The 27790-nt window shown below is 39.7% G+C and overlaps 2 protein-coding genes across 10 annotated transcripts in view; both read right to left on the bottom strand.

Annotated features, from left to right (window-relative positions):
- PCBP4 (poly(rC) binding protein 4) overlaps positions 1–10079 on the bottom strand; it is a 59218-nt gene extending 49139 nt beyond the window's left edge. For 2 of the 9 annotated variants that reach the window (XM_058167322.1, XM_058167321.1), the window contains exons 1-2: positions 9781–10074; positions 488–574 (exon numbers count right to left, since the gene is read on the bottom strand). The gene's annotated coding sequence lies outside the window, so the exon portion shown is untranslated. Of the gene's footprint in view, positions 1–487; positions 575–9780 lie in introns of all 9 variants that reach the window. The other 7 variants (XR_009153258.1, XM_058167319.1, XM_058167324.1 and 4 more) reach the window with 6 other exon arrangements.
- Positions 10080–18507: 8428 nt separating this feature from the next.
- Positions 18508–25894, bottom strand: LOC131190202 (putative protein-lysine deacylase ABHD14B). Its single transcript, XM_058167328.1, has 4 exons — positions 25769–25894; positions 23855–24085; positions 21570–21811; positions 18508–20512 (listed from the first exon to the last, which is right to left on the bottom strand). Exons 2-4 carry the CDS (start codon positions 24060–24062, stop codon positions 20330–20332), a joined length of 633 nt encoding a protein of 210 aa, XP_058023311.1. The 5' UTR covers positions 24063–24085; positions 25769–25894; the 3' UTR covers positions 18508–20329.
- Between the last annotated feature and the right edge of the window lie 1896 nt (positions 25895–27790).

The following is a 27790-nucleotide window of genomic DNA, read 5'->3' as shown; positions in this document are numbered from 1 at the left end:
GAGAGAGAGAGAGAGAGAGAGAGAGACAAACAGACAGACAGACAGACGGAGAGCGCGAACAACCAGGGTTCTCCAACCTTGGCAACTTTAAGACTTGTGGACTTCAACTCCCAGAATTCTGAGAGTTGAAGTCCACAAGTCTTAAAGTTGCCAAGGTTGGAGAACCCTGAGACAGATGACCCATTAGGAAACTATGGGACATCATTTCCTAAAGTTCTTTTTGTAATGATTCATGTTAATTCCACAAACCCTAAAGCTTGATATGCTGTGAAAAAAAGTAGAGTGGACTTTTAACATGGCATACAATTCAGATGGCTCTAGAGTGGTAAGACTGAGAAAAGCTTCCAAACTGCATAGGACAAAATATGGGACTCCAAGGTCACATCTAGAAGTACCAACATGGCAGTAAACACTTTTCTTTCCACCCATCAGTCTTCCTATCCCCACCCATTTTTACCCCCTCCCCCCAACACACATCTAACATCACCTTTATTTTCAAGATGCTTCTGGGCCTCACCATAAGCATGATCAGTGGCTGAAGTACAGTACTTTGCTTAGAAGTGTGCACAGCTGCCTAGAAAAAAGACAAAGATAAGCAGGGGTGGTAGAAAGCATCATGTGGTGGCAGGGGAGGAACTAGCTTCAGGTACTATTCCTGTAAACCAGGACTTTGTAAATGATTGTATTCGTCTGTGGCAGCCATTTGGTGAATAAGAAAGGTACCTAGTAGCCATAATATGTTCTCAAAATTCCAAATATACCCACCAACTCCAAAAGTTTGGTGACGTCTGGAAAATAATTTTAAGGGGATTTACTGGGTTGAGCCTTTCTTGGCCTGCTGCATAGCAAAGTAATACCAGAGTAGCACTGATTCTAGGTGAGTTCTCAATAGGACCAAAACAATCCCGGGAACTGACAACTTCATTGAGGCATGTAACTAAAAATGAGATGCATTCATTCCCTTACCTTGGGAACAATCCAAAATGCTATAATAAACTTTAGGTGAGAACCTAAGTTGAGAATTAAACTTTAATATAGATGAAGATATTATTTATTCTCTAAGTTGAAAAGATACCATATAAATCAATTCAATAAAATCAGTTGAAACAAAATTATACCACTGTTACTTATCCATGTAAATATTCCTGTTATTCTGTATGCTCCATAATACTTCACTTTCCATTAAGGATGTTCTTCTATATTTCTATGCCTAGTACATGTGCATTGTAAAAGGACTTGCTTTCTATATTTTTATTTACTCACAAGCCAATTGGCAGAGGGCACAAATTTTTCTAAAGTCATGCAATAAAAAATATAACTCTTGCCAAGATAATACTTAACATTATCTCTGCAGATGGATTTCAGCTCTTGACCCATCCAAGCATTTACTATTATTAATATGCAGCTATAGATTTATACATTAGGAAACAAATAAATTGACAAGAAAATAAGAGTAGAAATAAGAGGCAGCTTAACTTTGTAAACAGAGTTTATTTTGACTAAAGAATGCTGAACTTTCACATATTAATGTACTATCATTTGTTACTAAAGTATAATGTTACATTTCAAGCTGCTGCATATTTCTTATCCATGGGGATCTAGATTGGCTGATCACACACAATGACATGCCATTTGCATGGTTCAACATAGCAAAATAATTTTCCTGAGCAAGTAATCAATATAACTCCATACATGTGATTGAAACACAACCTCATTAAGCATTTAATCTCATTTATATCCTGATTCTTTGGTGACCATGGAGACTGGCTTAGTTCAGAAGTTTCAGCGGTAACGTCAATGCTATAAGGGTCAATTTAGATCCTAGACGTTTGTTCGCACAATCCAAGTAGTTATTTTTACCAGGACAATGGATCTTGTGATTAAAAAAACAAAGACTGCTCAGTGGATTATATAGGCATTTTACTGTCACTGTTACATTTCTGGCATAAAGTTACAGAAATGAAATTCTGAGGAGTAAATATGTGACTTGCTCACAGAAAGTAGAAAACTACAGCTTTAGCTCTGTTCCCAGCTGAATAAAATTTCAAAAATAAAGGACAAGTAAAAAGTAAACAGCTACTCAGTTATGTGGAATGATAATGAACAAGCAGACATCTTAAAAACAAGAAAGAAAAAGGGACATATAACAACTTGAAACCAGAGGGTATCAGAAATGTTAAAGATTGAATTGAATTCACTCTACTCATGATATTATCACTTTGTCAAAGAACTATGGTATTCTTGAAGTTATAGTCCCAAACTATATAGTTCTTACTGAGTTGGCATTAACTCAATGGAACATGTTTTTGAACATACATGCTTAGACTGCATCAAACATGATCAATCTTAATGCACATTTTCATATTGTCATACTTTGGATGGATTTGGTGATAGAAAGAAATGCCAACCCCCACTTCTAGAAACTGAGGCAAAAGCAAGCCTGTCTGATAGGAAATCTCCTGCTGTGGCTATTGTTGATTTCACAAATGACAGGGAAAACAAAGATGCCACAGACAGTATAAGCAACCAGCAGCTTGAAAAGACAGCAGATGGTAAGAATGGCAATATTTGCCAATGGAAGGGATCATCAGCACTCGCATCTTATTAGTGCCTGATCCATTGACAGCACTTTGGCTCTCAGGTCTCAACCTAGTTCTCAAAACCCTCAGATTACCATCAGAGGAAAAAACTGAATTTTAACCAGCTGCAGCAGAAACAGTTTAGGCGGTGGGTTGTCAAAGTGCTATGGAACCTGTTAATTATTGAGCCAGAAGTCTCAAAATATTAACTTTTCTTGTTTTCTCTAAGAGGCCTAATCAAGTAAATTTTCTTAACTTGCAAGGTAGGCATCAGTGCATTAGCGACCTATGTAAAAATACATTAATATCTAGATGACTCATAAGAAACAAACATCTAATAATAGATCATCTTAAAGTTTCTTCAAATTCAACTCAACTCCTGGTGACTTCATGGACATAACCACATAGTTCTCCTGATAATAATACAGAAGTGGTTGGCTGTACTGCCTTCTTTCAAGGTGATTTTTCAATTTTCCCAGGGCTCTGGAATTCTCTAGGGGCCTTTCAACCAAGTACTAATCATACCAAATTCTTCCTAGCTTTTCAGCAAAGACAAGATTAGCCAGGGGCTATCACTGGACATGGTTAGAGATGTGATATTAATTTTTTTGAGATAGGCCATGCCTGTCTCATCAGATTAATGTTTATGTTAAGCTTTCTAAAAATGCAAAGGTTCAATCTTCTTCTAATGTATCCTTGATATTTGTTGAAATTAGCAACATGAAATTATGTAGGATGAAGTCAACTCAACAACAACAACAAAAAACCAACCAAACAAACAAACCCAGAGCAACCCAACATGAAAAGCCAAGGTCAAACATTACAGTTTTTTCCCGAAGGCCATCACTCTGCTAAACAAATAATTCCCTCAACACTGTCAGACTATTTACTGAATCTGCACTACTATTAATCGTTTCATAGTTCCCATCACCAATCTCTTTCCACTTATGACTGTATGACTATAACTTGTTGCTGGCAATCCTTATGATTTATATTGATATATTGATCATCAATTGTGTTGTAAATGTTGTACCTTGATGAACGTATCTTTTCTTTTATGTACACTGAGAGCATATGCACCAAGACAAATTCCTTGTGTGTCCAATCACACTTGGCCAATAAAAATTCTATTCTATTCTATTCTACCCAATGGTCAGGATATATAGTGGAGGTTTACTAAAATCTCAGTACTGGCACAGGCTTATTAATTATTAGTCAATATTAATATGGATCACTGAAAAATATGAAAACAGGAGTTCAAGTCCTAAAAAGCAAATCACAATCTAATAGTTATATAACTTGATAAAGAGATTTATTTTTAAATTGTTCATTTGATTCTTTAGTTTTTTTGAGTGAATTTATTTATGGGGAAAGGAATTTGGGGTTTTATCTTTCTCATAATCCAAGCTACGTATCTTATTATTACAATAAGTATTATTACAATTGTCCTGAATAAAACTGTAACCTTAGTCCAGGGATTAGAATCCACACCCATGTACAAAAATCATGGAAACCATGTTTTGTGAGATCCTAATTAATGAATGCAAGAGGCCTGGAAAAATGAAAGTTAAAAAGTGGTCTTAATTAATTTCATTCTCTTGCATCTATTTATTGTACAAATAGGACAGTTTTGTACCTTCTTTTCTTGTAAAAACAAAAGAGTTTTTTTCCCCTATTAGCCAGGATTACAATATTTCCCTACCTACATTCTAATTTGTGAATATACATTTTTTCATTAAATATAGTTCTTAAATAATAAACATTATTTGATGAAATTATTTCACATGTGGGCAAATAAATCTTGAATTCTTACCAGAATATCTGAGACATTCCAACTGAAAATCAACAGGATGGAAATAAGAATTCACTGCTTCACATTAGAGTGTTTTTCTTTTTGTTAAACACTAAACTTCTTTTTATTAAGGGGGGGAGGTCTTTGGAATGAGGGTCTTTGGAATGAGGTGATTTTAGATTTAGTTTTTCCTTAGCCTATCTGTCCCCTCATGTTCTCTTTTGTGACCTAATCTTAGAAAAAGCCAATCTTTGGCAGATAGGAGAGAAAGTCCAATGTCAAATTGTTGCCCTAAAAAAAAGTATCAAGGATTCAATGAATCTTACACTAGTCTCTTCTCCTTGAGCCATAGAGCTGCCATCTAAATAATTTTAAGTTAAATTTACTAATTTACAACTGTACAAAGAAAAGGCTCAATAGCTTAGCCCATTTTCCAGCAACTGTCTTGTAACTACTTTGCCAATCCAAGAAGCCTTCCTGGATGATGCAGGGTGTGCTTTGAGACAATGGAGCAGTTGAATAATTTTGGTATTGGGCTTTAGATGGCAATATCTATCTATCTATCTATCTATCTATCTATCTATCTATCTATCTATCTATCTATCTATCTATCTATCCATCCATCCATCCATCTATCTTTGGGATAAGCTAACACTGCTATATTAGGGCTGAATGGCACCTTGCAATTTTATCCACCAACCCTATTTTGAATGGCATCACATGCAGCCTGATATCAAACCCTTCTAAGATACATCATTGTACCTGATTCACTTATTAGCTTTTCACACCTACTTTTATGAGAAATACTCTGAGCTACGGGAACAAGCCTGTGCATTGGACCGTATGTAGCAATTGTGTATGGCAATAATAATATTGCCGGGATACATTACTATACTCACTACACATTAAATGTCATACACAAATGCTCCTTATATCATGTTATTCACATCCCAATATATATGCATTCAATAAATATAATTTCATCTTTACATTCCCATAGGACTCCCAGGCCACTTTTAATTTCATACAAGCTTTTGTAGCATTTGGTAGCAGGCTCCTGGCAGTATTCCCATCCTTTTCCAAGACTGATGAGGTTCGTTTTATAGTTTTTGTGCTGGGTGTATAATTTGCACATACAGAATTTCAGGGTGAATAGATCTGCCACCTTTTGTTCTAAAAATAAATTAGACCTTGGGCATCATCTCTTCCATTGGAAAGAAGGAAGGAAGGAAGGAAGGAAGGAAGGAAGGAAGGAAGGAAGGAAGGAAGGAAGGAAGGAAGGAAGGAAGGAAGGAAGGGAAAAACAAGTTCTACCATGTTTGTACCACTTGGAAATCCACCCCCCCCTTTTTTTTTTTAGAAAAAGCACTCTAACAATAAATTTATAACCTTAAGGTGGGAACTAGACTCCACAAAGTATATTCAGAACTGAAGAACCTTGGCCTGGGCCTAGTAAAACCCACAGGTCTACCCCAGTCTGGTCTGAAATACCATAGGAAAATCTAACATTACCCATAAACATTCATATAAGAAAAGCTTTCAAATAAAACTGTTATTTAAAAAAAAACACCTTCCTCTGAAAGTGCAAATTGAAAAATTATAAAAGTTTGCTTTAGACATTATTAAAGCTAAAAGTATCAATCAAAACAACGCCTACATTCTTTGGAGTTCCCCAATATATGGAAACGGATGCTGGAAAAAGAAAAAGATGCTTCCTTAACAATCTGAGAAATGGGTTTCACTTTGCATTGTGTAAAGAGGGCTCTGCATCATTTCTCATTCCTGACCTTGATTATCTGCAATTTGATTTATTGTCTCATTCTGTTCCCCTGAGAAAACTCAATTCCTCCCTGTTGCATGACATCATCAGTGTTGTTCTTCTTTAGCTCATCCTGCTATTTCTTTACAGCATCCTTAATTTACTAACCGTAAGAACCTTTGGAAGGTACAGAAATAAAACCAAGGTGTAATAGTCGGTCTAGCTTCATCATAATAAAACCAACATTAACTTTGCTAAAAGTTAATGTGGATTTTGTTACGATGAAGGTCGACTAACAATTTCTCACATCCAATCATTCCCAACTGTTTTTTTTTAAAAAAGAGTGAGTGCCATTAATTCTTTCTACTGGGTAGAAAGAATCAAATATGAATGTGTCTACTGGAAAATATTCAGAAGAGGACACTTTAAAAGCAGTACCTCACCAGTTTGAAATTGGTATTCGCAGAACTTATTTTTATCACTGATGACAATAGAAGGACATGCTGCGGTGGTGAGACAGGATCTTTGGGCTTGATTCTAATCACACCCTAAAGCAATTAAAAATGATAAATCCTCATCATTTAGTGATTTTACTTTATCTTCCTAATAATGGCTAAACACTGAAACTTTCCTGAAATGGCCATATCACTGATTGTATCCTGGCTTTTTACAAAGCCACTCTAAGTAAGAACTCTTTTTCCATTTCCTACCAATGCAGCTGGAGAGCACAAAGAATAACATAGTTTTAATAAGCTGCCAATGGAAGCTTGCTTATGTGGGCAGCTTTCTCATTAATCTTCCCCCACTCACCCCCAGCTTTCACATGAGAGGGATCTCTTACTGGAGCACAAGAACAATTCCTGGTGTGTTTCCTGAATAGTGAAGAGGAGGAGAGGAGAAGCCCTTGGAAAAATGACCTCATTGCTGCTTTGAATATTGATGTGCAGTTCCCAAACTGCATGGACAGGGAAGGGTGGAGGATGTGTGGATCTTAGCAAGACAAAGAGGCAAATGTTTGAGGAGAAAAGGAGAATTGGGATAATGTAATCAGGGCTGTAAAAGCACCAGAGGAGGATGAAAAATCCACTAGAACAGGGCTTTTACTGTAGAGGATGCCCTGCAGAATTCCTGAACGGAAGGCCTTATGGATGAGATAGCTGGTCAAATGAAATAGATTATTATCAGAAGAGTGGAGGGAGGAGGAGGCACCCGTTAGGAGACAAGGTTCTTATTTACTTATTTAATGAGGTCAAGGGTTGTTTTTTAAAAAGGCAAAATTAGACAAAATTCTATAAAAGGTACAGTCCAGAGTTGCAACCCTCCACTGTTCCTTTGCTGAGCAGGTAGAACCAAAGATCTGTGACCCCTTTTTAGGGCAAGGGTTAAGGGATCTCTTATGCCTTGTGGATATTCCAGGAATCCATTTCATGTGTTTAAACTCCTGATCCTGCACTCAAAATGGGCTCCGGCCCAGCCTTTTTTGGAGTGTGGCTCTTGACATGCTGCATAAAAGCCTGGGCGGCCCTTCAACTACAGAGCCCTAACTTTGGAGAAAAATTCTGGATGGGAATAAAATCCAACCTTTGTTCTTGGAGCTCACAGGATCACATTTATATACTTTCATTTTTCCAACATAAAGGAAAACATGTAAAAATTACTTACACAGACACACACACTTCTGCCTTTTAGGAGAAAATGACATTTCAGCAAGCAAAAGCTCACTTTAACTGAATTTCTTTTTAAAAAATGGCTTTTCCAGCCTTTCCTAAATTTGAGCTCTCCAGTTCTGTTGCTCTGGCTAGACATTCAGGCTGTTGATAGTTGTAACAAATTGGGAGGTACCACCTTGGACAGAACTGATGTCTCTGATTTAAAAAAAACACCTGCTTGGAATTAAGACTATTAGGAACTTATTTTTAAGTAAGTATGTTTAGGACCTCATATCAGAGCCTCCCCAATATTGTTAGACAGCTCTGGGGAGGCAAATCTATTTCCACAGAAAGCCCTAGGGTGGTCATGTGATGCAATGGGCCACTTTGTATAGTGATAGGTCATTGGTTTGCCCTCTCCAGCATGGTTGAGAATTGTGGGAGTTGAATTCTTAATATATCAGGAGCACACCAGGTGGAAAGAATGTCACCTGCTAGTAAAAAGAGTTTATAGTAAAAAAAATAAAGTACCATATACCCATCTTGACATCATCTTGGCCAGCTGAAACAAAGTTCCCCTCCCTTGACCAAGCCAGTACCATCTTCATACTTAGTTTTGGTTATCATAATTGGTGGCCCCCTCCTTATTTCTCTTAATAAAGAGGATGAGAAATGACCGGGAAGAAGGCTAGCATTCTGTAGTGGAGGGGAACAAAAGGATGTGTACAGAACAAATGCAATCTGCTGCCAAAGTGTGTGGGGGGGGGCAGGTGCTGAAAACAGAGGCTGTGTGACAAATGGAATGAGCTGGGTAGAGATTCATCACCCAAGCTGTCCCCAAGGGCCTCACCACAATAGCAATCTGAGCACAGAAATAGGCCATGCCAGTTCTACGCTCAGGACAGGAAGGAAGATGAACAGGGTACAAATATAGGAATGGGGGTGGGGGGCGCCGCAGGCAGGGGTAAGCAACGACAAGCAATGGAAACCGGCACAGCCCTGAAGTTAGTTGAAAGGTGCTAACAACTCATCTGTGCCACCAGACAATTTCAGAAGTTGGCCAGTGAGAGAAAGGAGGAACCACGCAGATAAAGCAGGCCAGGAAGCTAATAAAATCCAAAGAGCTCCAAGGGGGGCAGAAGATCCTGAACCAGAAAAGCCAGCTTGCGTTTGATGGGATCATCCAGGAGGGAAAGAGCAGGTGCTGACCGTCAGCCGAGAAAAAGAGTGGCACAAGGATGAAAAATCCCCAAGCGGCAGCGAGGTTTGGTACATAGACCAGAGCTGGGAATTAAGATCAAGACGGAACTGTCGAATTTCGGCGAGGGACCATAGTCCTGTCTTGGACTCCAAACGCCTCAATTAACTCAACACTGCCCCCCCCACCCTCTGAGAACGTGAGAAGTACATGCGACCGATCGCACCTGCCAAAGTTCTGCAAAGACGCAGCGCCAAATCAGGCCATTAGATTAACTCCTTAGGAGGTTCGAGCGGGAGGGGAAGCGATCTTCCCAGGCATCGGATTTTGAAAGGCGCTGTGGATCCGGACCCCGCAAGGACCAAAGGGATAACAGCGCGAGGTGGGATGGCGCGTCGCGGTCTGCGTGCGCGTGGGGGAAAAGCAGCCACCGACAACTCGTCCACCAGCTTCCAGTGCCGCAACATCGGACCCCGTCCTGACCGCTCCCTGAAGAAAAGCTTCCAACTTCGGTCCAAAACTGGCACGGAAACACGGGGCTCAGGCAGACGGGAGGCCAAACTTTTTTTTCCCCCTCCCCTTCCCTTGAATTCCCGCCGGCCGAGACAAGCCGCGCGCCCTTCCGAGGGGCCGCGCGCTTTGCATGCGGCGGCAGGGAGCGAGCGACTCCTGCGGCTGCTAAAGTTGGTTTTGGAGGAGATGGTGCCTGGGGTGCGCGTGCTGCTCCGGGCTCGCTCCCCCAAGACGCCCGGGCTCCTTTAGCATCCCCAACTCCGACGCAGTTACTTCTCTCTCCCTCTTACCTTTGGGGTATCTCCAGAAAGGACCTTTGTGCCTCCTAGTCCCACATTGTTACCCGAAGAAGCGTCTGTAACAACTGGGAGTGACATCAGCCTGGAACAATGAAATCAAGCGCTTGACAGGCGAGGGAGGCGCAGGCCAAAGCCTCGGGACTATTTTGCCTCCCCTCCGCCCCCAGCGATCTCGCCCAGCCTCCCTCCGTCCCTCCCTTGCTCGCTGGCTCCCTCCAGGATCCAATTACAGTGGATAAAGGAGACACTAAAGGAACAATGCACACTGGGTAAGACCATCTGCCAAGGACAGAGACATTATCCCCCCTTTTCTCTCTCTCCCTCTCCCACCCCCACCCGGCTTGCAATGCAGATTGCCCTTCCTGTTGTAGTTTGAATTCTTTTCCTGGAAACTGGTGAGCGAGCGGGCATCGCTTGCCTGCTTTGCAGCCAGCGAGAGCAGGAGGTCGCCGAAGGCTGGCCCTCCTCGCGCCTGCAATACTTGATCTTCCCACTTTCGCTGGTTTTCCCCTCAATTTGTTTATACGAAACCAGATGGGTTTGGTTTGGTTCCTTGCTGTCTGTCAAAACAGAACGCGTGTAATTCTGCAATAAGAGTTTGGAGGGAGAGGAGTTGAAGCTAGTTCCCTGGTGCGGTTACCGGGTCTTTGTGGGGATTTGTGCATACGGTGCAATTATATCAGCAGGATAAGTGAGTCAGATAATGATTATCCTAAAGCAAGATAGGTTGAATCCTTTAAATGTGTGAGTTTTGCATTTATTACGATGTCTTTAGCATTTAATGCATTTTGCAACCATTAAATGCATTTAATGCATTTTTTTAACCAGATCAAGAACCCTCTCTGCTAATATATCTCTTGGTTGTGTGTCCTCAGTTCGACCTGATTTCCACCACACTGCTAAACTAGTACTCCCCCCACCCCCACAGTGTGGTTGGATTTATGAAGTCCCAGACATATTTGTGGGAATTATTGTGATTAAATCCAAAACGGGGTGGGTAGGTGGATGGGTAAGGCTTTAAGTTGGGGAGAGGTTGCTGAATTACCGGTAAGTCCTATATACCTTTCAAGGAGCCAGAATGCTATTCGGTTTGCATTTGGAGAGAGGCGATTGTAGCCGTTTTATTGTAATATACTTTCTGTCTTTGTAGAATACATTCAGGAAGATGGTAAAACTGTTCTTACACCCTCAGGACCATTGCAGTCTTACATCAGAGAAAATATCAGCACGATTAGCACAAACTATGTCCTTTGAACAGTGTGTTCCTAGCAGTCCAGAGGAAAGCTATAGGTTGCCTTTAAAAACTGTGCCCTGGCTATGCTTCTGGCTATTTATAGGAGGGCTGAACAGAAGGATGTTTTTTTAAAAAATATAATCAATAATAATAAAAACAAGAAATGTTTAGAACAGTTGCAGAGGTATTTTTGATGTTAGCACGGATTAGGAGGGCTTTCAAAAGTTTTTTTTTTGGTCTAGTGCCAAAATGAACCAAAATGGATCTTCTTTGGGTAGATTGTTCTACAGCTGGAGGCCACCACTGAATAGGCTCTTTCTCTTACTGCACAGCCTCCTTCACTTGAAAAGCACACGTTGAGTAAACCCTGATCTTGAGCTTTGAGAAAGAACCTTAATGGTTAACTCAGAAATACACTAGGAGCCCACGAGGGTGACAAAGCAGGGTGCTTTTATTGCCCACTCAGAGTTAGCAGTCTTACAGCCATGCCCTGAACTGTTGCTGGACTGTTTCAATGACAACCCCTTATTCACTACACTGAATTCCTGTCTCAGTCCTCAAGTGCAAACTAAAATATAGGTTTGCATTGTGTTGTCTATTTGAGGATTGCTTCCCACACCCCACCCCACCCCTGCCTTAAATTAAACAATAGCGCTCGACTGAAAAGAAAAAAGCTTTCGTGCCTAATAAAAAGCAAAATGGAAAAAAAGTGGTGCTAAATGGAAATGTGAGATGTTGGATTGCAAGAACCCACCAGAGACTACCTAGCGCTTTAGAGATGCTATATAAGCATTCTGACACATGATCACTCCTTACCTCCCCTGGCTGAAAAAAAGTGCCTGAAAATAAATTCTGTCATCTAGCAGAAGCTGCTTACAGCTGAAAGAAATAAAAAAAAGAGGGTGGATTGTTGATGAAATATATAATACATTTACAGAAAATGTGTCCTGAAAAGGAAATTCACATGTTGTCTATCATTCAGCTGTCGATTTTGCCCCCTTGTATGTGCAGTAGATCAAGCTGTTTCTCTCTCCAGCGGCCGGCAACTCCCGAGGGTCTCCCCTCCATCATTTGTTACCTGATCTGGGCATTAGGCTTTGAATATGGCACCCTCCGCTGATACCACATGAGCTTTGCCATGGAGCTGCAGTCCTTTATAGTCTTTAGGTCACTTATTTTCTACAGCAGTCATGAAAGAAAGATTCCTGGAATCAAAGTTAGGTAACTGAGACCCCCGTTCGAGGCAAGAATCAGAATTAAAACTTCCCCTAAGTTTTGCCCAGCTTCTGATTCAAAATATGCAGTGAATGGGAGCCCATCACTTCCAGGAGAAAAGGGTTCCTCTTTATCACTTTGATCATAAGAGAAATAAATGTGTCATTTTTCCCAAAGTATTAAAGCCAAGTGTCTCTTCCCCCCCACCCTTTTTTTCTGCAGTGAAATTAAGCAAATTACTTGCTCTTATTTTAAGAAACTTCCCAATTTCATTGTTACTTTCATAATATGTCAATGGTTTTCTTATTACCTTACAATATGTTCTGATGACCGGACCCTGCTGTTGTCACAGAGTACCTTCCATGCCTAAATGTATAATTGTTCAGTCAGTGCAGTAGGTTCTGTAACATAGCCAGCTGTTTGCACCAGACTAGCAAAATGCAAGCGAAGGACTGACAATTTGCAAGGGAAGTAATGAAGGGAACTTGGATGCTTAGCATTGTCTCATAATGCAATTGCTGTTTAAATGCGCCTATCTATTTTAGTAGGCTTCGCAGAAAGAAAGGCGAGTAGAGCAATCAGTTCACACATGCATGTTAATTATTTGTTGGCAGCAGTATTACTGCCAGCAGATGACTGCCAACAGATCTTTTAAATTGCCCACTGTTGCCATAAAGGCATATTTTTTGCAGCAGGGATGGAGGGAACATGCAGGTAAAAACATTCAGCCCTATAAAATAGTAAGAGCTAAGAGACTGTTATATGCTGGTTTCTCTGAGAAGAGATGGATCCATTGTTATACCTAGCAATATGGGAAAGAGGAGCTAATGCAGATGGTATAGATGCAAGTGTAGTCTCAGCTAGAAAGACAGCATCACCCCTCTGGGGTATTACTCTTCTCTTTTGTGTATCAAAAGCATTACAAAGGCAGTATTACTCTTCTTTTTTGTGTACCATGGACAATGCCAAGTATGCAGGACCAGGTTCTTGAAACAAGAAGTTGATTTTCTAGCATTCTATGCTTTATTTATAAGGAACTGCAAGCTTCTACATTCAAATAAATATACGATCCATTTTTTTCTATTAAGGACCATTAAAGTTCTCCTGAGAGAACTTTAACTACTACCCTCAAAACGACGCTATAGAGCACTGCACACCAGAACAACTAGACACAAGAACAGTTTTTTCCATCACTCTGCTAAACAAATAATTCCATCAACACTGTCAAACTATTTACTGAATCTGCACTACTATTAATCTTCTCATAGTTCCCATCACCAATCTCTTTCCATTTATGACTATATGACTATAACTTGTTGCTGGCAATCCTTATGATTTATATTGATAGATTGACCATCAATTGTGTTGTAAATGTTGTACCTTGATGAACGTATCTTTTCTTTTATGTACACTGAGAGCATATGCACCAAGACAAATTCCTTGTGTGTCCAGTCACACTTGGCCAATAAAAATTCTATTCTATTCTATTCTGAGAACAAGCCATATCTACATGAAAAAATTCATTTCTGCCTTCTGGGACACTATCACTATAATACAGTGGAAAAGAGGTTTCTTTAGGTCTGCTTCTATCCTGCTCCAGGTGGAGCTGGGCTTCAAGGTGTTTTGAAAGACGTATACTGTGTTGCCGTCTAGTTTACAGTAACTGTATTACTATAACTGAGTAACCTGTGTAAGTTATATTGAATTCTTACTCGTATTATATGTTTTGGTAAAACCGTGTATAAAAACCTACTTTTAGATGTAAGAATCAACACTTTTTTTAAAAAAAATGGGGTACTTTTTATATGCAGTATATATTTAATTATTTTAGGAATGGTTATGTAAAATATATAGGGGTTTACATAATGTTGTTAACCAGCGAGTTAAAAAAAAAACAGCAAATGAAACTTGATTACCACTAACCTAGGTTAGCGTTTACTGGCTTAGAACATTTTGTATATAATGTATAATGAAAGCAAAGCTGGCTGGGGAATTCTGGGAGTTGAAGTCCGCCAGGTTTAAAGTTGCCAAGGTTGGAGACCCCTGCTCTAGAGCGCTTGGGGATGATCTTCATCCTCTCCTTGTGTGGAGAGGAATTCCAAAGAGTTGGCTTTTCATTCTGGCTCTCATTTGCTGAAGCCATCAGCTACATTGCACAATTTCTTGCCCAAAAGTCCTAATTATTGATCTCTCCTGAACTAAAATTCCTTCTCAACCCAGATTTTGTAATGAGTGAACAAAAACCCATCTGTTGTTTTGGCTTATACTTCCATGACACCATCCTTGTTTTCTGAACACATAGAGTTCACCCCATTCACTCACAATTAAATCTGCACAGAAATCTGAAGCACACAATGAAGAATGCAGCTTACACCAGTGAGCAGTCATCAGCGCAGCCTTGGCAGTGATATGTGACGCTCGTGTGGGATGTGAGAAAAGCTACACAGTAATGTGAGCTGCTACCAACTATCCAAACAGAAGAACTGGATTCAACTGAGTACATAAGAAATTGTGTATGCACTAAACAACAACTGCTGTAAAGGTGGAGGGGGGAAGGAACTGCCATTGTTATCCGTCTGCTTCATGAATACAGTAAGGGTTCATTGCCAAGCACCTGTTGTGGCACCAAATCTTGTGTAAGTAGGACTTTAGCATTCAGGAGTAGCTTACACCCTGGATAGCAGAAGATTTCTTGAAAGAGAAGTGAGTGGGGAAAATGTTTACTTAGAGTCACAGGAGTGGGAAGATTTTTTGTCTGTGAACTTCCTTAGTGGACCACCAGCAGTATAATCAGACTAGTTCTTAAACTAAAAAAGAGGTAGAAAGTCAGTGGTTCTATCTAGAAGTTGGAAATGAGATGCTGTGTCTATGTGTCTGCATATGCATGTAGGTGCCCATGAACAGAGGCAGATTGGAGAGTTAACTTGCAGAGAGGGGACAGTCAAGTCCTGTTGTTAGATGATGTCAACCTTTCTCAGTAGGTAAGGGCCCACCACCATGAAAAAAAGAGGGGAGACCAGGCAACGTGCTTTTCCTGGAGCAAAGATTACTGATGGAAGTAATTATTCTTTGTAGCAGGAGTCCCCAACCTTTCGGACCTCAGGGACCACTAAATTCATAATTTTAAATCCCGTGGATCACTAATATGCTTAATGACCAGCTGGGTGGGTGTGGCTAGGTAGTCATGTGACTGGGTGGCCATGACCAACCTGATGTCACTCACATCGAGGGGCACCTCACTGGCCTCTACTCACCCCTCCCCTCCTACCCACTCCTTCCCTGCCTGACCGGGCTCCTTAGGGTCTAAACAGGAAGCAGTTGTTGGAGGTAAGCAGCTACCATGAGAAAGAGTTGGCAAAACAGCTGGCTCCGTTCAAATTGGATCTGACCGAGAAGGAGGCTCAGCAGAAGCACCTCACTGAGGACTAGGAGCATAGGCTTTCCAAGCAGAGGAAAGACCTGCAGGAGTGCAAGGCCAGGTACCGGTGCCTGGAGGCTCAGCGGGCTGAGATGGTCAGCCAGTTCCAGGCCATGATGCAGTCCCACTAGAACAAGGCCCTCTGGCTCTTCACCACCAGCAGCACTTTCCTCCAGCCTTCACCCAAAGCCCCACACCAGGAGGCTGAAGCAGACCCCAACCCACACAAAAAGACCCTGAAGGGGGAGACTGCAGCAACACAAGCGTTCATTGCATGTATTCAGTCCAATGGCCATAGTTTGAGGACCCCTGATTTAGTGCAAAATAAAAAATGCAAATAATTTTTCTGGGGACCACCAAAATTTTCTCACGGACCACCAATGGTCCACGGACCACCAGTTGGTGACCGCTGCTTTGTGGACTTGTTAGTGTTTTTTATATTTATATGGAAATAACCCAGTGCTTCTTATGACAGCCTCAGGACCATGTTAGGACATGAATGAAAGCCTAACTGGATTTTCTATAGCGAGTTCCTTCTTTCAAATGCTAAAGTAAAAATAGCCACATTTTCATCCAGCCAGTAAACCATACTTTTTAGCAACTACTAAAATCCATGTTTACATACCTGCAAATATGAAAATGGTTAAGGTTTGTTCATATTCTCATACTTTGTTACAAAATAACAATACAGAAAGAAATACATAAGAAATATGTAATCTGTAAGAAATACAAAAATATCTGCATTACTGCATTAGAATCAAATGCAAGATCAAAGACTGGGTGGCAGGACAATAAGTTACACTGAATTACCATGAAATAAAATGATCACATATTGTTTTAAGCATAAAAGAGCTTGTTCAAAGGGCTGGAACTAGGAGTACAAGAAGTAAAACATGTTTCTCCCGTTGTAAAAACTAGCTTGCCTTGTCACAGAGATACTTTATTCGCTACAGATGAATAGTAATTTGTATGGCTATTTTCTAGCCATATTAATTTTCTAAATAGTTCTTAGGGATGTGTGCTGAGATTCTGGAAGCTGTAACTTCAGTAGACACCTAGAAGGGGGTTTGAAATTGTCTTAAGTCTTATGGAATGCTTTGAATAAAATGAATGAAATTGGCCCTCTAGATATTGCTGAATTACACCTATCAGCATCTCTCACTATTGGTCTCATTTTAGTTTAGTTATGGCAGCTGGCTGGAAAGATAGTTAGTCACATGTGGAGGGCCAGAAATCAGAAGCCCTGGCATCTTTTGCCTTGAAGATTCATTAACTTGCTACTATGGCAGATTATATTTTTGGCCAATATAGCTGTGGTTGGTCTTGTAGGACTTGAATCCTTTTCCATCAGTTACTTGTTTTACACCAACGCCTCTGCATATGAGTCCACTCCACATTCCAGTAGCTTTGATGTGTTTTCATACCACAACATTTCAGCATTAAAGGTCTCAGCTTCTTAGAAATGCCAGTGCACTTTGAGGTGCAGTCAATCCCCGGGCTTTAGATCCTAGATTTCAAGGGATGTCTCTGGCTGTGGACTAAAGACCCATCAGGCCTGGCCCACCCTCTGCCAACAAATCCTCTGCCTGAAAGGATAAAGTTGGATACTTGACAGCCATCCCGGCCGGCCTTCAGCTACTCAGAGCTCAGTGTGACAATTACAGCCTTCTCCACTTCTTACCGCTGGCTCCATCTGTCCACAGTCCATCTGGGGAAAACAAACACAAAGGAACTAGGCCAGGTGGCTCTGGAATAGCCATCTTTAACCTGTTTCCCATCTGTTCACCTTGGTTACTAATGTAATAATCCCCTAGGAGTTTAAAGGAATCTACTTGTGGTTTTATACTATGGCTGAGCTGGCATTTTCTTTCATGTTGTACTAAGCTGGACTGTGTATGCAGTGAGGGAAAGGACAGTGGAGGGATGTTAGCCTCAACTTAGGCAGGGCACATGGCCTATCTCACTGATGCAGAGTCTGAGGTTGGGTGTTTGTTTAAAAAGTCTTGCAGGTGATTCCTGAAGTCCATCCCCAAATTGTCACTAGGTTATAATTTGGTAAATAAAGGTAAATGTTGTTTGTTACATCAGGAGTACTTACGCTAACAGATTTAATTTGATTTTAATCAAATTTAAAAGAAATGCAAGGGGTTTTTTGCCCCAAAAGCATCTACATTTTGCATTCAGTACCCACATAACACTCAAAAGGCAGTTGTGGCTTTTTAATCCCAAATATTATGTTCTATATTTTTGTTCTACACAGAGAAGATCCAAATCCTGGTTAGATAATTTGATATTGTATAAGACAGATCCATCTGTTCCCGATGGCACTCCAAATGTTCAGCTCCCATTAGCCCTTCGTACAAGTGATTGAGGAATATGAAAAGTATAAACCAATCAGATCAAGAGGGCTACAGATTCATTGTCTCTTTTACAGTATGATTCCCTATTGTTCTGCTGAAGTTTTGACCTGACAAAAGCCCTGTGATAGAGTAAAACAGGGACTTCTCAGTTTTCTAATTATCCTCACTTGTTATACCACAAATACCCTCCCCCAATAGAAAGCGTTCTTGTCCCTTTCTAGAATTTTAGATCTATACCGTCTGAGACTAATTTCAATTTTGAAGATCATCTAGTTAAGATTTGGCAGATGCTCAGCTTCTTAGGCTAAGCGCCTCTTTCGCTTACAATTGGACTATCATGTCTTGAATTTAGTAGCATGGCTACTGCTACTTTTCTGATCTTTTAAGAAGGCAATGCTACTTTCCAGAATATTTTGTCCAAATGATGGATTAAACTTTTATTTATGATGTTGATCTCTGTTAACATATGTGGAATCCATCTTTGATTTATACTCTTATAAATCATATTTAATTTAGTTTTGAAAAAAGTAAAATAGTATGGCTATCAAGTAATACTAAAACCAATTATAGAACAGACCAAATATTATTTACCAGTTTTTCACACCTTTGTTGTAAATCTACTTCAAATATAATTTACAGAAGTACAGTGTATTTAGATTTCTTTTCAAAAAGAATAACTATAAAATAGATATAAATCAGATTTATTTAATTACAAATGAATCCATTTTGATCATCAAAACTGGTACAGCAGAAACTCACCTGAAATCTAGGCAGCACCTGTACAACTACTGTTATTAATTTTCCAAGCTCCAATCTTATTCTCAGAAATTTACATCCCCTTTGATTATATTTCAAGAGCAAAGGAACAAGTATGAAAGTGCAACAGGATGCTCACACTCTCTTGTTCAAAAAGTGTGATCAGTTTCTCCTTATAGTGACTATGCAGGTGCTATCTAGGGAATCCTGGTAGTTCTACAGCTATGGTCAAGCACAGCTCTAATTAAATAGCCCCCTAACCTTTTTTTAAAAAAACCTTTAAAAATATCTGCCCAAGAAAATGAACACACTATCTGTGGAAGACAAGTTTATCACCAAGAATACTTGCACATTCTTGAAGAAATTAGGCTTCCAAGAGTGGAGGTGTCATGTAACATATGTATAGACCTTGTCAATATTCTTTGAAAAACAGCAGGAGAAAGTAAGAATTTATCTCCCATATAACATTCATTAAATTCAGAGGATGGTGCCAACATACATTCCACCCCAATACAAGTGCTCTTCACAAAGTCTCTAGTGCCATTATGGGCTCTGGTAACAGAAAACTGTATGCAGTTCTTCCATCCCAGAGAGGCTAATCCAGATGCAAAAATATGTGTGGGTCAAATAGCATAAATTGCAGTACAGCTTTCTTCAAACCTACTACTTGATGTCCAAATGTAATGGACACCAACTCACATACATTCTGACTAGCACAATTCCCATGCATGGTTTCCAAGCCTGCTGAGAATTATGGAAATTAAAACCCAACATTCATGTAGTCCATCAAATTGGAGAACGCTATGTCCAGTCATCAAAACAAAAAGTGTCCTGCTAACAAAGAAGAAAGACATAATAGCGCTCAATGAAAATTAGCTTATAGAAGAATCTATGGGTTAGAAAAATATACATTTTGGTTTTCATATAATAAATCAGCCATAGCAACTTTGTCTGATGCTAACAAACCAGGATTTTAATTTTAATCACCACTCCAGTGTCATACATGATGATATGTTATAATGGATAAATTCTTGGTGTGCTAAGTCAAAAAAAAATTCAATCATATGTTTATAAGATACTTAAACCCAGCCATTGTCTTACCTTTATTACATCTATCTCAGCCAGTACTCAATCAGCTTTGAGAAAAAAATTGTTCATGATTAAAATCTTGGCAGTAGAGCTCATGATACTGAGGCAGTAGAGCTCGTGATACTCCTAATATATCTATGCACAGATTCTAATACATTTCTATGAATGATTATTTTATGCAAATTTGACTTCAAATATCTCATAACCCAAGCAAGAAAAATTGTACTTTGTCATCTTAATTATGCAATTAATGACTCATGAATATATGAATGTATTCTGGATGTAACACTTTCTGATAGTTTTATGTCTATCATGGTTAGACAGTCCATAAACAACCTGGGTCCCACTCAGGTTACTAACAGAACTGCAGAAAGAAATTCCAGCTCCTTACATATGTGTATGCTAGAAGAACTGGTTAGGTCCTCATTGATTATGGGTTGGCTAGGCCAGTGCTGGCTGATTTGCTGTTTACTCTATGTTCTTCAGGAAATCCAGCAGCCTCTGGTGCCACTCATCTGGCTTGTCAAGATAACAGGCATGGCCTGCCCCTTTCATCATCATTATCTTGTGATTAGGTAAATTCTTCAAGTTGTTCAGACTCACTTCACCCAGTTGGACATCTTGATCCCCGTATACAATGAGAGCTGGTGTCTGTATGCAGGACAGAGAGAAAAAATCAAGCCTGGTTCAATCAACCAATGAACATTCTTGCCTGTCTTAGATCCTAATAATGAAAAATTAGTTCAGATGAAAAATTGAGACAGAGATGCTCTCTTCCAGGAAAAAAAAATACTTCCCGTATTGCTGTTCAATTTATGTGGCTACATTAACCATGTAGCTAATTTGTACTTGCTCTCTGAGTTTTATAATGGCATGCTCTTAGCCCAGTTTTCAGGCTATAAATACATCCAATCAGTATTAGCAAGAGGATGATCCGTTCCTGGTGGTGATAGAAATGCAAATCTTCAGCAAAAAACAAACCTACATTTGCAAAACAGAGTAACTGCAGCAGATATTTTCAGCAGGACTACAGGGAATTCCCATTATTATCAAAAACCCACCATCACTCTAGCTAAAAAAATGTGCAGAACATATTTACAAGGGCAAAGGTACATGCTAGAGGTTAATATTAGAAAAGGCTAAAATCCCAAAAAGGGAGCAATCTGGATAGGGGTCAAATTAAATGCTGTACGCTCACAAGAGGCATGATAAAGGTTAGAGAACGTTCACAGAAATTTATCGCAGTGATTGTTGTAATTCTTCTACATTCAAAACTACAGTTCATTTGAAGTGTACCAGATTCTTACTGTTGATGCGAATGTGGAACTTTTTCAGCTAATGCAATAAAACATCCATAAAATGAAACTGAACCCAGAGAGAATTCCCTAAAAGAATCTGAGTATTCTTTTAGAATGGTATTGCCCATTTTCTTGATATATCTTCACAAAGCTATAAATATTCCTGGGATTGAATATAGGTCTGTTTTACCATATTAGTATTGTATTTGAGGGTAAGGCAGTGTGCATTGCCCCCTAATGGACAGCTGATGAACTCCTGCAAGGTTTACAATAAATCCACTTCCATCCACATTTTCCTCACATAGTTGTGAAATGCCAGTTGCATAGCTGAGATAACTCAGCCCTTCTAATTATGTCTTGTACCAACAAAGACCTGCTCCAGAATTCCATTCTTCTGTAGACAAACATACCTTGACACTGGCATATTGGGTGGGAGGGAACTTCTCTGTGCAGATGGGAGCCACTGGGATGTAGGCCTTCAGAAGGTGATTGTGCTGAAAAAGGAATGGGAGTGAATACATGCCACTGAGAGATGGACTGATCACAACTGCTTGGTCGAATTTCAGGGCCTCCAAGACATCCTTCAAGAAACTCCCTGGTGCTGGCTCTCCAACAGGAGCTGGAGCAACAGCATCTTTAGAGCGACCAAATCCTGGATCATAAGAAACAAAGACACCCTGCATCACACATATTCTGTATATGTATCCCTCTCCATCAAGCATCCTCAGTTGGACGGTAACTACAATTCCTAGCATTCCCAGCTCAAAGAGACTACTGTCCTTTTGGCTAGGAATTCTCGAAAGGGTTGTTTGAGCATTGAGCCACATATAAGCACTTAAATTATAAATGGGGTAGATGGGATTCATGGCCTGCGTGACACTTGAAGCCCCCAATAGTATACCATCAAAATTATGATAAATCATTCAGTAAGATGTTCAGTAAGACCCTATGACTATCATTAAGTGTTGTATTATTAAGTGTTAAATTTGTAGCCTATGACTATCATTAAGTGTTGTAAGTGTTGTACCTTGATGAAGGTATCTTTTCTTTTATGTACACTCAGAGCATATGCACCAAGACAAATTCCTTGTGTGTCCAATCACACTTGGCCAATAAAAAATCTATTTTAATTCTATTTTCAGTAGGAGAGAGAACTTTGGCTAGGTAGACTCAGATGGGAAGCACCTCCAAAATCCTGTTCCAGAACCCTCTGGTTATATTGCACTACACCATCATATTGCAAGTCTTGGCTTTGTGAAGGTATGTGTCCCTGCACTGAAAGATACAAGGACTATGCTTTGTTTCTATGTGGATTGGCTCACTAGATTTTCCAAGGCAGAAGAGAAGACAATTTAGTCCTTCTATATATTATACCTTTACCAATTGTCATTGCTTGTGGAGTTGTGGTCCTTGCTTACTGATTGCCTTATGCAGCAACCATCTGAAGTTATGACAGCACTAAAAAAATAACTTTGCAACCAATCCTTGCATTTACAACTGTCTCAGTATCCTACAGTTATATGATCACCATTCATACTTGTGACAAGTAATTAATAGAGAGTGCAGAAATAAAATTTTAAGTGGCATTATTTTTTACTTAAGTGCCCATCAGTTTGCTTAAAAACCAAAGGCAAAATAAAGTGGTAAACCCATCACAATCACTTGATTTGGGCTTAAGCGACTATGTTGTGCATCAGCCAAGTTGCTGGTCCCAATTACTGTTTTTACTATCAACCTCATCCTACACCCAAGCTACAGATATTCACCACTATTGCAAACTGTTATTACCGATAAATCTACGTTCCCACATATTTATACAATCTTTAAATATTTATTATAAGATAACCAATATAGCATAAAAGGAAGGTAGTCCCTGATTTCACAATTTTAAAAAATGTTAAGGAAAAAAACCCCATAAGAGGACACCCAAAATTAGTACACCAAGAAATGAGGATGCTTATTGTGTGTATAAGCTACTGACTGCAGATAGAAAAAGGGAATGAACTGGAGTATCCAGGAAGAGTCACAACCAGCACATTTTATCTCTGGACAAAAAAACTATTAACAGATGCATTTTATTGCAAATATCCCTTGCATACAAAAAAAGCACTGGGAAAAAAAATCTATGTCTTCCCTTGAACCCAGAAAACCATATAACATGGTTGACACATCTCTTGTCAAGGAACAGCTTTTATATGTTTTCTTACATACTATACTTTGTTTGCCCATTTTATAATAGAAGACCACCGTAAAGATGGAAATGAAGTTACGAAGTTGAATACCACGACAGTTAGACCAGAGTTAGGCTAAAACAATCCATTTGTTGGATTGAAGTTTGAACTGAGCTAAATTACATTTTAGAATCAGTGTGCATGTTTTATGGCAATTGTTTATATATATACATAAATATGTGTGTGTGTGTATTTATTTAAAAAATAAGCATAAAAAGCATAATTTATCATGTTAACACAATAATTAGTCTGAGAAAGAATAATTATTTTACTTTGGTATTGTATCACATAATACCAAAGCCTCGTTTTAATCACAATTTGTTGGAATCAGATTTTATATATTCTGCCTTATTTTTGCTTCTGGTGAGCCAGAAGCAAAAGTGACAGTCTTCTTAAATAGCAAATTGTATACACCTATCTTTCTTTTGCCCAAATCTCCAGTGTCCACTGAGAGTCAAGCCCACCTGGCAGATCAATAGCTACAGCATGATATCCAGCTTCTGCCAACTTAGACAAAGTCTGCAGGTTGAGCCACGTCTCTGATGAAAAACGAATGCCATGGAGCAGCAGGAGGGAAAGGCGAGGAGACTGTTGTGTAGGTTTAGCCTGGCGGGAGAACAGAGTCTGCCCACCCACTATGATGGTTTCCTCTGTCACCTGTATGGCAGCCATCACTTTGGGATCTCCTAGAAAGCCTGAAGACATGAGTATCAAACAAGGAGAAAATGTAGCAAAATTTTAAGAGCAGGCAGAAAAAAGATTCAATATGATTCCCTTTGGCATTGATTTTATAATACATTGCAAGAATAGATTAATTTTTGTTATTAAATGTATACATGATATACTTAACTGGTTTGGTATGTTCATTCTTAAGAGTCTTCCCCCCACCCACCCTGCTGATCTGATACTTACATTTTTTTATTCTTTTATCTGTTTGATATTATAACTAGTAATTAAATTGTTAGAACTATGTATGTTTCTGGTTTTCAAAAAATGTTTTGTATATAGTTTCCTCTGTAATTCTATTTTTAAAATTGCTATAAAAATAGAGCTGGGTCTGCTGTAGATAATTAATACATTGCATGTCATGTGAACTACTGACCTACTTAATATAGGAGGAGGATTTAATTCAAATCTGTTCTTACCTGCTGAGCTGTTATGTAATTCTGAAAATCCAGTCAAGTGTGAAGTAAAGTGCTCAGATTTGAGCCCGTGAATGAAACAAGATGGATGCCAGAGCAACCAACAACAAGGCACTCTGACACAAAACTGACATAAAACATGCCCTTACAACTGTCTGGCTGCAATGTCCAAGACACAACCACTTTTGCCTGACTAGCCAGTGAGCAATAAGCAAGAAGTATCACACAGCTTTGCTAATACTTTTCTGTTTGTAGAATACAAGAAACCTGGATGGAGAAAATAAGTGAAGAATAGGACTCCTGGATGCACTGCTAATGATTGGATTGTGAGTTGTGTTATGTGTATTGTCTATAGACTGAACAACTACAGGATTCTTGTCACAGGTAAATGCTTTACTGGTCAGAATAGACACTGATGCTATAAACAACGGGATGTAATTAAGATAAAAAATATTTAAGGGATGTAATTTTTTCCAATACTATAATATATATTTTATTAACCTGTTATATTTCCGTAAAGCCTCCCAAAATGACAGAACTACAAGAAATGTCCATCTCCCAGCTGGGCAAATAAATCTTCATATAAGCAATCTCAGGATGGGACTTTTACATTTAGCTTCCTTTAGCTCTTCTGGTCATCCATGTTCTCCTTTAACATACAGTATTTTCCCTCTTATCTGTACCTTCCTTTTATTTGTATTTTCCTCTTATCTGTAAGCTGTTCAGAGTCACTGAGGAATCAGGCAATCTCAAAACTGGGTTAAACAAGTAATAAATAATTAGAAATAAAGATGTTTGCCTGAAACTTGCAGTTAGTGGGACAGGATTCCCACAGACATTTTGGGTTTTGTTGCAAGCGGCTAGGATCTTTTTAAATGTCTTTTAAGAAAGTAATATGGAAAGATTCAAGAACCAAATCACTTTTCATCAGACAGTAACTTTTTAAATTAGCCATACCTGCCTGGGTTTTTTCTTGTGGTTTTCCTATGTAAAGTGCAGTGTAATAGGGAGTCCAAAATAAAGTAAACTAGACAAATAAAACGATAATTTTTCTCAATGCAACCACAATATATGCAGTGAACCACTGTCAAGAGTGAATATTTTGATTTACTCTTTGAATCAAATCTTTGAATCAATCAAATCTTTGAAGCTTTGGATTTGAATCAAATCAAATCTTTGAAGCTTTGGAGCAGCTGAGGGAAAAAAACAAACAAATGAGGTCTCTGTAAAACTTACCAAGTTATTGCCTTAATTAATCAAAATGGTGAAGTTTCGAGAACAGGCTAACTTGCAAGAGGCATGCAAACGGATCACTGAAAGATTTAGCACTCGCCAGAACTTCCGGGTCCAAAGGTATTAGAGGAAGTTTGAGGAAAGAGGATACTACTACTGTGAAAGTTGCAACATTTTCTAAGCAAAAGTTCAAACAAACACTAGGGACACCTAGTGGTCATGAACAGAATACTGTACTTTTATTTCTATAATAATTCAGTAAAATTTGCAGGTAAGTGGTTCTAGTATTATCACTTACTATGTAAATATAGTATTTATATTGTTTTCCAATGTCTTCCAATGTTTATTCCTAACAAGGAATAAACAAGGAATTCCTAACAAGGAATAAACAGAAACGTGTGTGTGTGGTTTTGTATGTTTGTATGTGGTTTTTTTGTTTGAGAGTGAGTGAGTGTGTGTGTGTGCGCGCGCGCGCGCGCATGCCTTCAAGTTAATTTTTGACCCTGACAAGTGCTTGGACAAGTCTGTGCAGTTTTCTTAACAAGTGTTTTGGGAAGTAATTTGCCACTGCCTCATTCTTAGGACTGAGAGAGTGTGACTGGCTCAAGTCACTCAGCTGACTTTATGACTAAGGCAGGGTTAAGTTATTTTTTAAAAAGCTCAAATCCAAATTAATATTACAATTTTTAAAAATTGTGAAGTAATACTAAACAACCCATGCCATGTTGGATAATCATTTCAGAGATATTTCTTTACCTAAATAGAGACACAGAATGACCACAGCTGGGCAAAGAAAACCAATGGGAGCAGCAGGAGCAACTTCCAAATTTCTTGCGGAAAAATGGCAGGGAGCATCAGAAATCCTTCCTTTCTTCCTTCCTTCCTTCCTTCCTTCCTTCCTTCCTTCCTTCCTTCCTTCCTTCCTTCCTTCCTCCCTCCCTCCCTCCCTCCCTCCCTTCCTCCCTTCCCTTCCCTTCCCTTCTTCCTCCTTCCCTCCCTGTCATTCTTTTTTTTTTCAATAATGGTATTAATACCAAATACAAAGATAAAAAATTAATACAAACTAATAAAAATATAAAAAGAAAAGTGAAAGGAGGTAGAAAACAAAAAAGAAAAAAGAAGATACATAAAAATGATTCCTGCCCTCAGACAAGACTAAACAATTTGGGTAACATAACAGCTTCTCTAATATTTCAATTAAAAATCTTTTTATCCCATATCTTATCCCTTATCAACAGTCATTACAAAAACACACCATTTAATCCTAATAGCATATTAAGATCAGAAATATTAACATATTAATATTAATAAAAAAATTCAACTTATAATCAAAACCTAGCACTTTCTCTAAGAAATAAAACAGAAGAAATATCCCCACTTATAAGTACCATATATACTCGAGTATAAGCCGAGTTTTTCAGCACGTTTTTTGTGCTGAAAAACGTCCCTTCGGCTTATACTCGAGTCTACGTCTTCGGGAACCCCGCACAGGAGGGGTACGAGCGGACTCCATGGGAGGGACGGGAGCGGGCCCGCCGAGGTCTCGCGGATTTGTCGCCCCAGGCCGGCCCCCATTCCCGTGTCTGGTGGGCGGGCGGCGCAAACTTGGCGGGCTGTGCATTGGCGCGGGAAGCCCTGGTGGTGCAGTGTTCCCGTTGCCTGGCCTCCGTCCTCCGATCTCCTGCGCTGGGAGGCGGCGGCGAGCCAGCGAGCCGGGCACGCGGACTTTGGCAAGGAGGAAGGTGGGAGGAAGCGGAGCTGCCGGCTGTGGGGGTTGAGGCGTGCAAGAGGTGGCGTGGAAAGGCCTTTTGTGTGTGTGTGCGTGTGTGCGCGCCTGTGTGCCCTAGGGAGGCGGAGCTGCCGGCTGTGTGGGGGTTGAGGCGTGCAAGAGGCGCGCCTCCTCCTCTTCCTCCACGCTCGCTCCTCTTGCGCCTCAACCCCACCATCCCCACCCTCTCCAGCGTGAAGGTCACCTCCTCCCTCTTCCAGGCGGCGGCGGCGGCGGCTCGGCTCAGCGGGCGCCAC

The sequence above is a fragment of the Ahaetulla prasina genome, chromosome 2 (genome assembly GCF_028640845.1).
Source record: "Ahaetulla prasina isolate Xishuangbanna chromosome 2, ASM2864084v1, whole genome shotgun sequence".
Taxonomy (NCBI): Eukaryota; Metazoa; Chordata; class Lepidosauria; order Squamata; family Colubridae; genus Ahaetulla; species Ahaetulla prasina.
Note: the sequence above shows the minus strand (reverse complement) of the source record. Positions and strands in the feature narration are given on the sequence as shown.